The following is a 16,656-nucleotide window of genomic DNA, read 5'->3' on the forward strand; positions in this document are numbered from 1 at the left end:
GACAATACATGCAGAAAACATCAAACCCTTACTCAGATCTAGCCAATGGACAGGACATTCTCTACAGTTGAGTGGAGAGTGGGGACTGACTCTGACATGAACTCTGGGGCCCCTTATTTGACCACTTCCCTTTGGTGGGGAGGCCTGGTGACACTCAGAGAAAGGATAAGCAGGCTACCAGGATGAGACTTTATATCCTATGATCATATAGTGGGGGAGGAGGCCCCCTTGGTCACAGACATAGGGGAGGAGAATAGGGTGAAAGCAGAAGGGAGGGAGGAAGGAACAGGAGGATACTTTGCATAGGATAACAATTGAGATGTAATCTGAATAAATTAATTTTAAAAAGAATTGTGTTATATTGAGCCTCAAGTTGTGACTTTAACGACTAGAAACCAGGATCATCCAGATAAACTTTATGAGAAAAGACATTTTAGCCAACATATCTGAAACAAAATCCATTTAATAATGACAAATATGTGTATTGGGGTTTCAATAAATGCAACCACAGAACTTTGCATATGGAATTGAACAATAACTATGAAAGTTCCAGAATAATCTTTAAGGATTAGAGAGGACATTTTAAAAATATTTTTATTTTTATTTGTATGGCTGTTTTACCTGCATGTACGCCTATACATCACATGCTTGCAGTTCCCAAAAGTTCCTGCATATTTCACTGGAGTGCTTAAAAAAAAAAAAAAAAAAAAAAAAAAAAAAAAAAAAAAAAAACTGTTAAAGAGTTATGCTTTTAGGGGGTATTACTGAGCACAGTGTATTTCTGGCTTTAATAACAAAAACTTGCAAAAGATCCTATTGAATTCATTTTTAGTTTAATTTAAATTTTTGAACATTTCAAACTGATTAATATTTTCCCATCATTTTCACCACTCTTGACCTTCCTTTCCCTCCTGTTCCCTCCAACTCCCACTAAAATCCATGACTTCTATCATTTTTACATCCATGAGCGCGCGCATGCACACACACACACACACACACACACACACACACACACCTCATCTGTATGCATTTTAAGCTGACCAAAGGAAATCTTCCTATCTTGATTGCTGTTGTCATTATGTGGCTTTTGTATGTTTTGTTTCGTTTTGATGTTATTTATTTATTTATTTATTCATTTTTGAGAAACGGGATTTCTTTGTGTAAGAACCCTGGCTGTCAATGAACTTACTTTCTAAACCAGATTGAATTCAAACTCACAGAGATCCAACTGCCTCTGCCTCCCAAGTGCTGGAGATAAGGGCATGAGGTACCACTTCCTGGAGCATGGATCAGGTTTTGTTTGTTTGTTTGTTTGTTTTTCATTATCAGTATTTTTAACAACGTTTAATTTTCTGTGATTGTGTGTTCTAGTTCCTTTATTTTATTTTGTTTTGCATACACAGCCATATGTCTCCTATGGGGCCCATTCTCCTTGTGGCATTTTCTATTGACATTTTATGCGTCTCACTGACTCCTTCATTTCCCGATTCCTGATTTAAAGTTAGGTTTTCTTTAGTATGTCTTTCTCTTCATTGAATTATCTTATCTCACCCTGAGTTGTTCTAATTTTTGTATTTAGATTTTTTTTCTACAACTTCACTTAGTTTATTCCTGTTCTCTCTATGTCTGTTTTGTGTTTACTTGGATTCTAGTCGAATGTCCTGAAATTGTTAAGCAGTTTTACAATTGTTCTATTGAGTTGTGTGTCTGGGATTAGATATATGTTATTTTTCCTAGCAAATATTACTGGGCAGCTGGAAATTTGTGGGGGAATGGTAATGTCTTGGATTGTGCCGTTGTTTGTATTTCTGTAATGGAAGCTGGGCATTTGGATCCAAGAAGTTTATCTGTTGAAATGTGTTGCTACCTTACCAGGGTGGAATCCTAAGGCATCTTGGCAGGATGATTGTCTTAGGGGAGAATCAGTGACTGGAGCTAATGCTGAGGGGCCCAAAGTCTAGAGTGTGGGAAAGGGTGGCATAAAAGAATTCAGGGTCATGACTATTTATAGCATGTAGGGTGGGACTTAAGGAGGAACAGATGAGGAAGAAAGGTAGAGGCTATGTATCTTACACAGATAAGGCCAGATGCTCCACATTGGAAAAGCTGTAGCAGGCAGGATTGGAGACAGAATGGTTATAATAGTGGCATAGTAGGGTGGTGGGTGGAAGTAAATTATGAGGTTGGCAGCGGTTCAGAAAGACCAGCTTTGCTGGCTTTGGTATGTGGACGTAGAGGATGAGCAGACTTGGGATCATATGGGGGCAAGATTACTCACCAGCCTGTGCTCAAGAGACCTTATTGTGCAATTGCCCCGTGTTTTCCACTGAGTTTTCTGCTTCTGTGAGATAATCCATGAGGGAAAGTGATTAATATTCCCACATTATAAACATTTTTTTTAAAAAACTCTACCACAAAATAAAGAAACCTGCCTTCTCACTGAGATATAATTTTTAAATGAAAATGTAATTATTTTGAATATCTAACTTTATATTGTGTGAAGGTAGATTATAATAAACACACTTGCATCAAGATAAATATCCTTTTTATCACTTCCCTCATATACTACTAGTCCTGTTTTTATTTTCCTATTTGTCCATGGTGCGTGTGTATTTTTAATGTATCTAATATTAGCAGTATTTGATCAACTCTGATTACACAACTAATTTTCATCCTTTGATGATTAGCTTTTGAGCTCTTTAGAAAGTTTTCCTATGAAATTTGTTGAGTTTAGTTGTAAATAGGCCAAAAGCATGAACCAAATAAAAAATCATCAGTAAGCAGATTTTATTTGGGAAAGGGTGAGTTTAGAGCCAAAGGATTTTCTTTCATGGAACTAAACTCTGAGGAAGGCAGAATATTAATCAAGCTTGGTCAGAGGTCCTAGCAACAATCAAGCCCCTCCCCAGTGAAGTGGTTCTATTTCTAAGTGGATAACCATCACCTGTTCTCTCACAAGGCTGTTCCTCATCCCATACTTTGGATCAAAACAAAAACATGTTTACATCTACTACCTCGGGGTCCTTCACATGACTGTGCTCATGGCAAGCACACAATTTACCTCAGGATTCTATCTGCTCTCCACAGAGGATGTCTATGTTTAGTTTTTGTAAAGGAGAAGTCAAAGTGAGTAGTTTTTATATAACTGGAGACACACTAGAGTTTGAAACTAGGAAAGTCGCTCTGAAAACTTGTAACTATATTTAGTAACATTTCATACCACAAAATTAGTTGTCAAAAACCTAATTAAATATCAAACAGTAGTTCCCTTTTTTATGCTCACTTGTCCTGCTCATTCTTAGAGCATCTGTCATGTTTTTAAGAGATTCCTTGGAAATCACTACTTTCTTTGACTTAGTAGCATAGAATTTTACCAAAAGGAACACATAAATTTTGCATGTGGTGTTTAATTTCTTGATTATATATTTTGGATATTAGACCTTTGTCAGATGTAGGGTTGGTGAAGATCTTTTCCCAGTCTGTAGGTTGTCGCTTTGTTCTCTTGACAGTGTCTCCTGCCTTACAGAAGCTTCTCAGCCTCATGAGGTCCCATTTATTAAGGGTTGACATTAAGGCCTGGGCCATTGGTGTTCTGTTCAGGAAATTGTCTCCTGTGCCAATATGTTCCAGGCTCTTCCCCACTTTTTCCTGCTGGCAAGGACGTGGGGAAGGAGGAACACTCCTTCATTGCTGGTGGGAATGCAAACTAGTACAGCCACTTTGGAAATCTATCTGGTGCTATCTCAGATAACTGGGAATAGGGCTTCCTCAAGACCCAGCTATTCCACTGTTTGGAATATACCCAGAAGATGCTCCAGCACACATCAAGAATATTTGCTCAACCATGTTCACAGCAGCCTTATTCATAATAGCCAGAACATGGAAACAGCCTAAGTGTCCCTTAGTAGAAGAATGGATAAAGAAACTATGGTAAATATACACTATGGAATACTACTCAGCTATTAAAAACAAGGAATTCCCCAAATTTGTGGATAAATGGATTGAGCTAGAAATGATCATAATGAGTGAGTTAACCCAGAAGCAGAAAGACTCAAATGGTATATAGTCATTTATATCTGCATAGTAGCCCAAGGGGCATGTCCCACGAAAGCCTTCACTTACCAGGAAACTGGGACAGAGGGGAGGACATCCTATTGGGACTCTAAATGAGAGAAGCATGGGAGAATAGCAAAGTAGAAGGATCCAGAGGGTCCTAGAAACTACAAGTAGAACATTATGATAGGCAGATTTGGGCCCAGGGGTCCCCCTCAAACTAAGGCACCAGCCAAGGACAATACAGGCGGTAAACTTTAAGCCCATACCCAGATCTAGCCAACGGTCTGAACATTCTCCACAGTTGAGTGGAGAGTGGGATATGACTTTCTCATGTACTCTGGTGCCTCACATTTGACCATGTCCCCTGGAGGGGGAGACCTGGTGGCACTCAGAGGAAGGACAGCAGGTTGCTAAGAAGAGACTTGATACCCTATGAGCATATACAGGGGGAGGTAATCCCCCTCAGGAACAGTCATAGGGGAGGGGAATAATGGGAAAATGGGGGTGGGGGGAGGGAAAAAATGGGAGGATACAAGGGATGGGAAAAACATTGAGATGTAACAAGAATAATTAATTTAAAAAATTTTGCATGTGGTTTCCACTTTTTCTTTTGGTTCTCAGTGTCATTTAAGGTCTAATGATAAATTATGGTTTTCTGTGAGTTTTTAGTTTTATTTTTTTGGTATTTTTATAGAGGATAAAGGTTAAAATTCCTCTTCTTTCAGTGATTAATTGTTTAGGTGTACTGTAACACCAAGCTCAGGGAGTACACAGAAGAACAATAGGGCAAGTTTGCCTTACATCCCACTTCTCTACTTTCTGTGTGCTAAGCTTAAGTTTTCCACTGCTTTCACATTAATGGATAAACAACACATAATCATTTCTATTTTTCTTTTTACTGACATAGCTAGTAAGAAGTTAACCATTCATATTAGCCAGACCCCCCGTCTAAGAATTGCTAGTTGTATGGAAGAGCTGGGGGATGGAAAGATGGAGAGGGAGAGGCAGGGGTTGTCAGGAGCTCCACAAGGAGACTATCAAGGCTAGAGGACCTGGACCCAAGTGGCCCTGCACAAATGGATGCACTAACCAAGGACATGGCAAGCAAGGACCCAATTGGTGGATCTGGGGATAACTGTGGAAAGGCGAGTGAATAAGGTCAAAATAGATTTTAGGAACGTATCAAAGAATGAACAAAAATAAAAGCAAACAAAGGAAGCCTAAGCTGTATTCTAATTGTTTTGTAATGTGTAATTTTAAACATTATATGCTCACAAAATAAATAATAGCAATATTCAAAGTCTATACCATAATGTATACTTTGGTGTTACATTGATAGTAGTTTCTGCAAATAATATATTTATTACAATTTTTCTATCTGAGGGTAATAAGAAACATAGATATCCTAATACTATCTAACTTCTAGTGTTAAAAGTTAATATAGTGTACATATATAAATAAGATTAAATATCCCAGCTAAGCATGGTGGCACACTCATAATCTCAGTGTTTTGGGAGGCAGAGGGAGGCAGATTTCTATGGATTGAGGCCAGCCTGTACAAAGCAAGTCCAGGACAGCACAGGTTATCAAGAGAAACCCCTGCTTGAAAAACCAAATATATGTATACTATCCCATAACTTACAGATAAGGAACCTTCTTAAAATAGTAATTTTGAAGTTATTTATGATCTATTATATACTTAAATATTGGACATTTAAAACTGTTTGCTTTTAATCCTTTAAATTGGATATTTTTAACAGTATTTCTTAGGTAAGAAATAGCCATGTTACTGAACTTCTAATTCCTTTTGTTCCTGCTAGCATTCAAAAGTAAATATAGCTCCATTGTGATAATTTATCTTTACTGACTGTGTCTCCAGTTCCACAGCTTAAGGAATTTACATTAATCCAAATTCAGTAACAATTGGAGTATCCCTTTTCTTTTTCCCTTTCAACCTGCTTATAAAACATTGATTGCATTCATTTTTAAGTGAGTCCACCTTTATAATGTACTTATGTGTAGAAATGCTCTGTCTCTGTCTGTCTGTCTGTCTGTCTGTCTGTCTGTCTCTCTCTCTCTCTCTCTCTCTCTCTCTCTCTCTCTCTCTCTCTCTCTCTCTCTACATACAATTCATGTACACATGTGAAGATATGTGCACCTGTGTACCAGCTTGCAGAAGCCAGAGCAGGTAATTGAGTATCTTCAATTCTGTCTGTCTTATTCCCTTAATATTTGGTCTCCCATTGAACCTGAATATTTCTTTCAATATTGGCTGGACTGACTAGCCAGTGAGCTTGACCATATCAGATCTGAGTGTCTCTGCCTTCCAGTGCTGAGTAACTAGCAATCAAAACTGTATCTGGCTTTTCTGTGGGTGTCGTTGGTCTAAACTCAAGTCTGCATACTTGTGTATTGAATGCTCTGATTGATTTTAGTAATCCATCAGCTTAGCCCCTCAAAAGAGCTTCATAAACATAAAGCAGTTATCAATTTTATATTTTCAATGTCTCGCACATAATATCCATTAGATAATGTCTAATGCCAATAAGCATAACTAATAACAGCTTTGTCTCACTTATTGAGTGGGAAAGCTATACAGAAAAAAATAAACACCAATGAGCTAGGTATGTTTTATGTAAATATGTTTCTTAAAGTTAATTTTCAGTAGGAGTGTGACCTAGGTTCTCTGCATGTATGTTATAGCTAAATAACATGTGTTTTTGTGGAACTCCTAATAGAGGGAATGGGGGCTGTCCCTGACTTTTTTTCCTACTTGTGGGAACCTTTTTTATCCTAATGTGTTGCTGTATCTAATCTTGATGTGATGATATGTAACTGGTCTCATTGTACTTTGTTTTGCTCAGTTTGGTTGATGTGCCTAGTAAGTCTGCTCTTTTCTCAGGAGAGGCAGAACCTGGGGTGAATCTCAGGAAGAAGAGAGGTGGAGGAAATAATTATTGGGGGAGAAAAGGGGGAAGGAATTGTAGTTGGGATGTAATATATGAGAGAGGAATTTTTAAGCATTAGATTTTATTTTAGCGTTATAAAATCTAATCAAATAAATACAATCATCTTACGGCATGAAAAAAAAAAGACATTTCAAAATGAGAATGTTGGGCAGAGAAGATCTTCTTTGTGCATTTTCTTTTGTGGTAACTAACCCTGAGGCAAGCTGTTGTTTATAGCTTTTACAGAGATTATATTAAGGGCTGAACAATTGTTTGAATAACATTGAGTGTTCGCTTTTTGTCATGCATGAATGGGAGCAAAAATTAGGGTGCTATGGTTTCCTTGATCTTTATTGAATCTTTATTCTCTGAGAAGTGGAAAATGTGTGCTTCCTGGCAAAGACGGAAGGACAAACATTGTTTGTAAGAAGGATCTGCTGTTGCAAAACATACTTGAAAACTCAAGTGACACGCATAAAAAATAACCCTTAAGTGTATTCTTTACAGAAAGCATCTGTGTAGAATTAAATGGTAAAAATAAATCTAAACACTCTTAGGGCATAGACATGTTGTGATAACATTAAAAAGAAGAAAATGTAGTTTTCTGTACCAAGAACCAAGAGTGTATCAGAAAAACGATACCGTTACCATTTGGTTGACCCAAAGGGTTTTGGGAGAGATTCTGACACCAGGATGTGAAGAGGATAGATAAATGGTGCCTGAACTCAGGTAACTGGCCACATGGCAGAATATAGATTAGTATAATGGGTTATTTTAAGTTATGAACTAGGCAGAGAAAAGCCCAGCTGTATAACCTAGGTATTTGTAAATAGTAATTGAGTCTTATGAGTCATTGTTACAGGAGTTAAGGTTGAAAGAAACACACACACACACACACACACACACACACATACACACACAATCCCTTTCTTTATCTCCTCCCTGATCCTCCCGCCTATCCATCTTCATGCCCCAACTCTCTTTAAAAAAAAAACAAAAACAAAATCTAGAATGAAACAATACAAACACTCAAACAAGAAGACAAGTATAAACACAAGAATCACATACACAAGCTCATTCATACTTATGAACACATACATACACATATACACACAATCTATGAATAAACAAATAGAAAAATAGATAAACAAAAGACAATTAAGGTTTTAAAAAAAAGTCCAAGCATAATACTATTAGACAAAAATATCTCCAAATATACCACTGAGTTTGTTGTATGTTGGTAATCTATTCCTGGCAGAGGACCAGACCATAAGTGTGTTTAGAATACCAATGAGACTCCTTTGAAAAAAAATAGTTTGCTCTTTCAAGTGGCTGTATATTGGAGTTAGCTGATGGGTTAAAAATGGGGGCTCATGTCCACTTCCTCTCTTACTAATGAAACCCCATGTGGCTTGAATCTTTACAGGCCCTGTGCATGTAATGACAGTCTCTGTTAGCTCATATGTACACCAGTCCTGTTGTGCCTGGGATGCACTATTTTCTTGATGTGTTTCATTCTTACTGCTTCTTGCTATTTTTCTGTCTCCTCATCTACATACTTCAGTCTTTCACACTGCCCATTGTCCAGTTCTGAGTCCCTATATTAGTTCTCATGTCCTGCAGAAGAAAGTTTCTTTGGTATTGGTTGAGCAAGACATTGATCTATAGGTATAGTAGAATGTCATTAGAAGACAATATATTGCTCTGATCCTTTAACAGAACAAACGTATTTGGTTTTCCCTTAGCTCAATAGCATATCTGTCTCAGATTTTCGGGTCCCTGATCAGTGTCAGGGACGTAGTACATCTCATGGATTGGCCCTTAAGTCCATTCAGTTAATAGTTGTTTACTCGTACAACTTTTTTGCCACTGTTGCACCAGCAAACCATGCAGACAGATAGGAATTGCAAATTAAAGATTTTGCAGCTGGGTTGTTGTTTAGTTTTCCCCTTTGGTAACATGCAGTGTGCCTTCAGTACCATCAACATTAAAGTAGAAGTCAAGGTTCTAGTTAAGGACCAGAGTTTTTTCTCTGTGTCCGATGGGATATGTAGTCTTTGGCAATATGGTCTTATCATCAGTTTGTGGAGAGGAACCAATAGCCACAGCATAGCTTGTTTTTTGTTTTGTTTGATTTTGTGTGTGTGTGTGTGTGTGTGTGTGTGTGTGTGTGTGTGTGTGTGTGTGTGTGTAGGGAGGGTTCTGTGAGGCTCCTTTGGCCAATAATTCAATTAGATATAACCCATTTCTGGCATTGTAAGTTCCACTTGTTAGTGAGAAATGTCTAGATGGACATTTCTCTCCACTGTTAATTGCTGATTCTATTTAGGATTTTTATTATACCTATATTTTATTAGAAGCCTCTTCTTTAGTAAGTGTCTATATCACCCTTAAAATGGCCTTGGGGGTTTTCTGTCCTTCCCTGTGTTCCCTTTCTTGCCTTCCTCTTCTCTACTTCTTATGGTTTAATTCTCCAGCTTTCATGTCTTAATGGTTACATTATTTAGTTTTCTTAAGACCAATTATACTAAATATGTATAATTTGGGAATTGAACACTTGGAATTCAGTGCTCAGCTATAAATTATTGTAACTGGCATCAAGTGTTGCTTGGTCATAGAATGAAGGTTTGCAATGTGTATGGATCTGGATTCTAACCTAAGCTCAAAAACAAAACCAGATCATGTTTAGTTTTCACCTAGTGTCAGTGCTATGATTCCTATTCTCTAGGTTTGGTAGTTTTCTTTTTTATCAACTAAATATTTTCTGACTGAAGTATGTACTGAAAGTTTACTTTTGTTGTCTTCCACCTTTCCTCATGCACATGGCTTTACTTTTAACAGCTGGATTAAGCCTGGTTGTAACAAGTTACTAAATTTGGGAATAGGTGGAAGAGTCTTGCTTGAAAACCAACTATTCTGGTAAAAGATCGTTGAGAAACCTACATCACACACGCAATGAATTTTAAAAGTTAAATTGAAAAAAAAAGTTAAATTGAATCTGTTTAAATACAAATCATGCTTTCTGAACCAAAACGATAATAATAAGAATGTTTAAGTAGTCATATTAAATAATGGCCATGTAAATGATCCTCAAGATTCCAGTGAGGAACTGAATTAGACAAAGTCCTCCTACAAGGAGTTTTACAGGATGATGCTTGAGAGGAAGCTATCAAATCCGATGCATCTTAGAAAGCAGGCATTATGTTGTAAAAGATGGAGCCTAGTGGCACTCCTGGAGGTAAATTGTGAAAGAGGCCAGCCTCCTAAAGAAATGGTTGATTAGACTCTCTGAGTGTCAAAGAGGCCAGCCTCCTATCGAACTGATTGATTCTACTCTATGAGTGTCAACCAGTGGTTTGCTTCCATTATTGTTGTGACTTCCATAATAAAATTTCATACTTCTATATTTACAAGTGAGTGCCTTATGGTTTTTAGGTTGTCAACAGAGTGAATTCTACAAGCTTTTCATAAATCAAAATGACCCTCACATAATTTTTGTTGTTTTAAATATTGTTTATTCCTTTTACCCTTTTCCTCATTTTTGCTGTTATATATTCTATCCTAATAACTGGTATATGTTTTATGGTGTTTTATATGCATATAATTGAGTATAAACATTTCTCATGAGCCATTGGAGAAGGCTATTTTCTTATAACTAATATCTTCAGTACAAAATTTAAGTGTGCATTCTCTCTTTCTCTCTTTTCCCTGTTTCTTCCTTTCCATATTTTTTTGTGCTGAGGATCATACCCAGGGACATAGTCAAGGTGATAAAGGACTTTAGCATTAATTCCATACTAGCTCTTTCAGTTCACTTAAATGTATATAAAGTTATAAATGCCACGGGAATTTTTTAAATGCTAAGTTTACCTTGAACAAAATAACCACAACTGGAAAATACTGTAATCCAGAAGGTACTATAGTGAGCAGACAAACATATCCATGTGGCATATCCATGAAACAGAATGTTGTTTACTGATAGAATGGAGTAGGAATTGATGCTCTATAATTTGAAACCTCTAAGATATTGCACATCATGAAATATTTCAGTCTCAAAAGACCACAACATTGTTTGTTCAGAACATATGAAATGCTAAGGTAAAGAACTAGTATTACACTAACTAGAAGGCAATAAATAGAAGATATTAAGTAGTTTAAAATAGCTGTGGTAAAACCCATTTCAATACACAACAAACTACGGATTATAAAATTTAATTATGTAATATTTATATGTATGTCCCTATCTTCATGTATTATTAAGGTGCTTAATAAATTCTTGTTTTAATAATTAGCACTTCATGTATTTGTGTTGGAATTCACTTAAAGACAACATAAAGTTTGGTTCCAAAGGAATGTCAGAATCCGTACCTTTAAACACTGCATGTAAGTTCCTCTATGATGCACTCAGCCCACAGAGTAATGAAGATCCAGCCTTTAGTGAGTATCCAATGAGTTCCTGGTGTGACTGACAGATTTAGTTGGCTTTATCTTTTTACTATAGCAACCAGCAACTATATAAGGTAAAGTTAGCAACTGTTACTTTCCATCAACATAAAATGTGGTAGTATGACACCACATCTCACTTCTGTCTTTACTTGAAATCAGTTTAAATCATCTGATTTGTGCTTCACTTGTAGATAGAAATTCCTGGAAAGTATGTCTGTCTATAAAGACTTTAAATTTACAGTGATATGAGGAGGTTAAAATGTTTGACATCTAAAGGCTTGCCTAGACTCCTATATATATATATATATATCCTTTTATAATATTTTTCTTTTTTTTTAAATTATTTTTATTATTAATTTATATACTTTACATGTCATTTGTAGAACCCTCCCTTGTCTCCTTTGGTCCCATCCCCATCCACTGACTTCACCTGGTACTCAGAGATAGGGAACTCTCTTCCCCTACTATTTGACCCCAGCTTATCAAGTCTCATCAGGACTGCCTACATCCTTTTCCTCTATGGGCATGAAGTAAATGGTGAAACTCACAGGCTAACTTTGGGGCAATGTGCAGGGTGACTTAAGGACATGGGGGATAGAAGGACATGAAGGCAACATGGCTCCACAGGGAAAACAACATAGCCAAAAGTCTTTATGTGAGCCCAGTAATATGGGTAGCAGGGGCTGCCTCTGACATGGACTCTGTTGCTCACTCCTTGATCACTTCCCCCTGGCCGGGCAGCCATGTGTTTGAAATCTATTAACTTTTGCTAACCACTAGCTTTCACTAACTCAAAAATCTAAGATGGTCATAGATAGGGTCTTAGACCTATAGAAAAAACTTCCTACTTCCTGTTTTAACTGCCTCTCTCATGTAAACGATGTGTTTCTAAACTTGTTTTTTATGATTTTACTTGTTCCATAAAACTATAAAACTTTATAAAACTGCTTCCGTGTTATAAAATTGTATTTGGGATTATGTTTTTCTATGTGCTCAAGCCATTGTTACTCAAAATAATTCCATAATAAAGTATCTTTTATCCCCTTCCAGGTGATAGTTGCGATTTTTCATTGACATTCTTATATACTTTAAAAATATAGCACGTTATGATTGTTAGCATCTGAGTAGATTAGGTGAAACAGAACTCAGTCGTGATCCTGTATGAGTTACATAACTAAAAGCAGGTACAACTCTTCGCAGAGTAAAACTATCAGAAATGCTCATAGATAAAAACAATAAAATTCCACGATCTTGCATAATGGGGGTAGTACAAGAGTTCAGGTGTGAAGATGATCAAAATAAATTATTTACATGCATAAATGTCGAAACTGATGAGACATACAAAAATGATACAGAAATTGTATTCCTAAGTATATATTATAATATTTAGTGCCTTTGTAAGCAGAATCATTCAAATTATCTCTCCATTTTCCACTCTCTGTAGCTTTAGATCCAGCTAAGGACCCATGCCTGAAGACAAAATGTAGTCGTCACAAAGTCTGCATTACTCAGGATGCTCAGACTGCACTCTGCATCAGTCACCGGAGGCTCACACACAGGTAAACAACTCTGAAATTAAATCCTACTAATAGGGCAGTATTTCTTGACACGGTGTAAATAATTATCAATATGGGTTAATACTTCATAAAGCTATTTGTTTAAATGGCTCCAGAACTTTGTGTAATATGGTCATGATAAAAATAAACATGGTTGTCAATCAGAATTCCCAGGGATTACATAGTTTTAAATCTATATCATACAAATCTGACTTTGTAAAGATTGGGTTGAAGTAGTTTATATGAATAATTATGTCGTTAAGTTAAAAAAAAAATTGCAATTTGCATACTACTGTAAGCTAGTTGCCGTGAAACTTCTATACTAGATCACTCTGCGAGTCGGAAGACACTATATTGGGTTGAGGGTCAGAAAGACAAATTGCCAGTCTACCCTGCAGCATACAAACTAGTACCTGGGTGGGAAAACCCTTGCAAGTTTTATTTGTAAGGTAGCAGTGGGAGAGTACATGGGAGTCAGAACAGCCCAGGAGTTACAATAAAGACCTTAAACTCTTGTAGGCTGTTTGGGTTAACTGGAACCAGGAGCCTTTAGCTTAAGGTAGTTGACCATTGAGGGTGCATAAGATAAGTAATGGCTTCTCAGAAAATACAGAAAGCTGCCTCAAGAGATTCCTATGAAATGTGGAGCATAGGTTTCTGTTTACGCAATAGCAATCCTCTGCTTAAGAGTAAGAGTCCATCTGGGCCAAGGGTGGTGGTGCACAACTTTAAGCACTCGTGAGACAGAGGCAAGTGGATCACTGTGAGTTTGAGGTCAGCCTGGTCTACAAAGCGAGTCTAGGATAGTCAAGGCTACACAGAGAAACCCTGTTTCAAAAAAAAAAAAAAAAAAAAGAGTCCCACCTGGGTTTGTTCTAGACTGTCATTAAGTCATTTTCGTCAGCACTGTCATTTTGGTGCCTAACTTCCACTACTTATTCTTGCTTATAGCTATAACTACATCTCAGATGATCACAAAGTTGAGCTTAAAAGGAAAATTAGTTTATGAATGTTTATGAAAAAAGCTCAAAATCATAATATGAAGATTTTGGAGACTAGTGTCCTTGTAGCAATACCCTCAAGCAGGCAAACATTCTTTGGCATAAACACCCTTTGATCACATCTCCCATTATTCCTGTAGAGTTGACTCTACTTTGAGAAGAGCGATCCACTTATAAATAGTCTATGAAGCATGGTTCGAAGACCAGGGACTGGACCATTACAACCTCTTTTCCTTTTCCTTAAGACCTTGAACTTCTTCTTTCATAATGCTCATTGAATTAACAATAAATTATCTCATTGAAGCTTTCATCATTTTGCTGGATGTTTTATGAGCTTGGCTCCTTTGCCTCTCCAATATTGTAGACCTAAATCATAGGTCTGGCCGGTTCATATTTTCTTTGAATAGAGTGAAGGGGCTGTTATTTACAGTGCACTCAGTATTGCAGTTTCATCAGTGGAAAGAGGCATTCTAGGCAAACTGTGTCTGTGTGCTTTATGCATGTTCCCTAAAAGCAAGTTCAGGATATGCGTGGGGGACCAGAAACATATAATTTTAAAAATTATATTGAAAAAAAGAATATGTGTAGGACTTAACAAAAACAGAACATCTAAAAAACACACACTGGAAGGGGTCTGTGCTGTTCTTTTTAAGTTTTAGGTTCATGGATTGGGTTCGTAATTAGTTAAAACAATAAAACTGTTCTTTCTTGGTGATATAAAAAGAAAAGAATAATTCTTCTAAAATAAAAATGTCCTCTAAACTCAAAAAAAACTCATATTAATTCATAGCTTACTATATGTTTAATACTGGCTCTAACTTCATCTGCCAGCTCAGTGTAATATGGAAAATGTCCAAATATGCCAGGATCCTACTAATATATGGTTGTTATTTCTACTGTAATATGGTGATATTCTGTGATGAACTGTCCTCAAACCCCAATCTACTGTTTTCTTGAAATTTTTCCATTAGTATTATGAGGAAGTAAAGTACATAGTTTTCTATTAATTAGGGAAAACACTAATTATAACAACATTACAAATATCTAGGTGATTTAATGCAATCTCCGATGGTTTATTGCACTTTGTGATCCATTTTGTTATCTATGTTTTATCTTGTGATCTTAATGTCAGAGCTTTTCCAATCAAGGGTGTCAAGGGATCCTTTTTTTTCATGTATTAAATAAAAACTGGTTTTTCATCCTCCTGAGATGCCTGTGCAATAAGCATATAATTAACACTGACTCTACATAACTGCTTTGGGCATCAATCAATACTGCCCATATGAAATGAAAAAGGGTAACCATAACAATTCGGAAGAAGATAGATGCAGTCATTGTAGGATAGAGTTAGTCATGTTAATTTCTACTTCACTTGCCACCCAAGATAAGAAATGGATCAATGAGCAAATGATTTTGGGCTTCTAGGCAGTCATTGCACAGAAGATTACAAAACCTATTTTAAAATGTTGGTTATCAAAATAATGTGATCATTAAAACTCTTTGATGCTAATGATTTACTTTGGGGGTTTATATTTTATAATGACTGCATTTAAGATGGGACCCAGTTTTCTTTAGAATGATGGTAATTGTGTGATGGAGGCCTTTATTCCCATTGCTACATTGTGGGGATAGTTTAGATAGGAAAATTCAGCCACAAGGTCTAAGTTATGGTAGACTTATATTTGTTGAAAGAAATTGAAAATAATCATAATTATTTTAAAATATTTCACTTGGCACTTAAAAAAAGTGAAACCTTTCTAATACCTAAACAAATTGAAGGTGCCCCCAAAGGAATTGACATTCTGTACTTAGCTCATGTTAGATATGTGAAAAGCTCTTCTAAAAGCTCCTTAAATTGATTTTCCTTATTAAAAAAAGAAAAACACTCTTTATATTGTATTCATTGTATAAAAACAATGACAAATTTTGCATGTTTCTGTGTGTTTGTAGCAGCATTAACTAAATTAATAAAAGATGATGAGTGGATAGATGATGAATTTATAGAAAGATGGGTAGACATAAGATTTGAAATGCACATATATTATTTATATATTCATTTGATATCTACACTTACCAATTAACTTTGATTTTCCACATGACTAAATGCTTCTTCAATTTGGTAACTACTCATCTGTCTATCACTCTCTCATGATTAGTGTATAAAAATATCATAATTCTTTCTAAGGTAAATTATATTAGGAAGTAGTTATAGAATTTTGACCATGGACATAATTTTTATTGACTTGTAGCCTTAAAATACAAATCATATATAAGCATCGTAATATCTTCATTTTGTCTACTAAGAGTGTTCCTATGAACACACAAGCTCACTTCCATGAACAGTATGCATAATACATTAAATCTCATAGATATCACAGGACCTGAGATGAGTTATAGTTGTCATGACCAGTTTATCAAATATAAAACCTGAGACATGGAGAATATACACAATCTGATCAAGTATATTCTTATAATATCATTGATGAGCTGAGCTACAGTCCATACTCCCATTTTTCCTATAATAAAACCTGGGACAGATAATATTTAACTTTTAGGTGTCAAGTTTGGATATAAAAACTGGATGCCAGTGTTGAATTTTTTTTTTCATTATGATGTACCATCATTTGAGAGATATTTTATGAGTTAGAA

At 36.1% G+C, this 16,656-nt stretch overlaps 1 protein-coding gene across 1 annotated transcript in view; it reads left to right on the forward strand.

Moving 5' to 3' along the window:
• Spock3 (SPARC (osteonectin), cwcv and kazal like domains proteoglycan 3) overlaps positions 1-16,656 on the forward strand; it is a 404,228-nt gene that overhangs the window by 197,315 nt on the left and 190,257 nt on the right. The window contains exon 4 of the mRNA XM_051169561.1: positions 12,895-13,009. Within this exon, the coding sequence (XP_051025518.1) occupies positions 12,895-13,009 (115 nt within the window). The remainder of the gene's footprint in view (positions 1-12,894; positions 13,010-16,656) is intronic.

Source organism: Acomys russatus, chromosome 27, assembly GCF_903995435.1.
Source record: "Acomys russatus chromosome 27, mAcoRus1.1, whole genome shotgun sequence".
Classification (NCBI taxonomy): domain Eukaryota; kingdom Metazoa; phylum Chordata; class Mammalia; order Rodentia; family Muridae; genus Acomys; species Acomys russatus.